The sequence below is a fragment of the Echinops telfairi genome, unplaced genomic scaffold (assembly GCF_000313985.2).
Source record: "Echinops telfairi isolate 266 unplaced genomic scaffold, ASM31398v2 ScPeMD7_23;HRSCAF=83, whole genome shotgun sequence".
Lineage (NCBI taxonomy): Eukaryota > Metazoa > Chordata > Mammalia > Afrosoricida > Tenrecidae > Echinops > Echinops telfairi.
The window spans coordinates 11,437,647-11,438,667 of NW_022103920.1; the positions used below are offsets into that span (position 1 = coordinate 11,437,647).

Sequence of the window (1,021 nt, forward strand, 5' to 3'; positions counted from 1 at the left end):
ACGCATGATCCCGCCATCTCTGTACATGGTATATGCCCCAAAGAATTAAAGAACGAAACATGAAGAGATCTATGCATACCTAGGTTTATCGCAGCCATTGCTAGAAGAGCAAAAAGATGGAAACCATCAAACCCCCGTCTGTGGAGGGATGGGTGAATAAATTCTGGTCCATGCACACAATGGAATGTCACCCATCCTTAACAAGCAATGATGAGACTGTCAAGCCCCTCCCAGCATGGGGGAAAGTGAAGGGTATTATGCTCAGCCAAGTCAGTCCATCTCATAAAGGTAAATAGTTCATGACCCTGCTATTATAAACAAGAACAAGAAAGACATGGCTTTCACACCCGAGGAGAAGACTTTGGGGACTATGGGGAGGCAGGGTCAGGGGCGAGAGGACACACAGGAGGGAAGCAGAGGGAGCGGGGAGGGTGGGGGGGAGGAACACACACAAGGGTGTGTCACTGGGCTCCGGTCACGGTTGTGATACCTTGAGCCATGCAGCTCTGTACAGTTTGTCTTTTCTTTATATGTTTGCTATCCCCCAAAGAAAGGGGGATCATAATAGTCCATTCAAAATTTTAAATCAGATGCTCACCAGGTTCCTGGGCCCGTGCTACCGGGAGTTGGCGAAGAATTGGCTGCCCATGGCAGGCCTGTGGGGAGCTGTGGGTTCCGTGGGGCTGGTGTGGGCCACCGACTGGTGGCTGATCCTGGACTGGGTGCCCTACATTGACGGCACATTTAAGAAGGACGACTGAGGAAACCTCCAAAATTTTCCTCCGATTGTGTCTGGTGGTGCTGATTCTTCCCGTCTCCGAACCTGCTACGTCTGGATCAGCCAACTACAGATACATGGAATGGCTGAACCTAGCTGAGGTTGGACATCAAGGAAACCCACAACACAACTGAAGACTTTTTGTTCCTAAAAAGAACCCGGATGTGTTCATGCCCTTAGCATTAAAGTACATGATGAAACGACCGTCTGGCTGGACGTTGATCTTGCTGGTAATTCTGTGAT

General features: G+C 49.7%; 1 protein-coding gene across 1 annotated transcript; it reads left to right on the top strand.

Moving 5' to 3' along the window:
- The first annotated feature begins 590 nt into the window (after nucleotides 1–590).
- LOC101641433 (cytochrome b-c1 complex subunit 10-like) lies at nucleotides 591–766 on the top strand. Its single transcript, XM_045288635.1, has one exon. The coding sequence runs from the start codon at nucleotides 591–593 to the stop codon at nucleotides 759–761; it is 171 nt and encodes a 56-aa protein (XP_045144570.1). The 3' UTR covers nucleotides 762–766.
- Nucleotides 767–1,021: the final 255 nt, after the last annotated feature.

Coding starts and splice junctions, on each gene's coding strand:
- LOC101641433 (XM_045288635.1), top strand. CDS start 591: ATGCTCACCAGGTTCCTGGGCCCGTGCTACCGGGAGTTGGCGAAGAAT.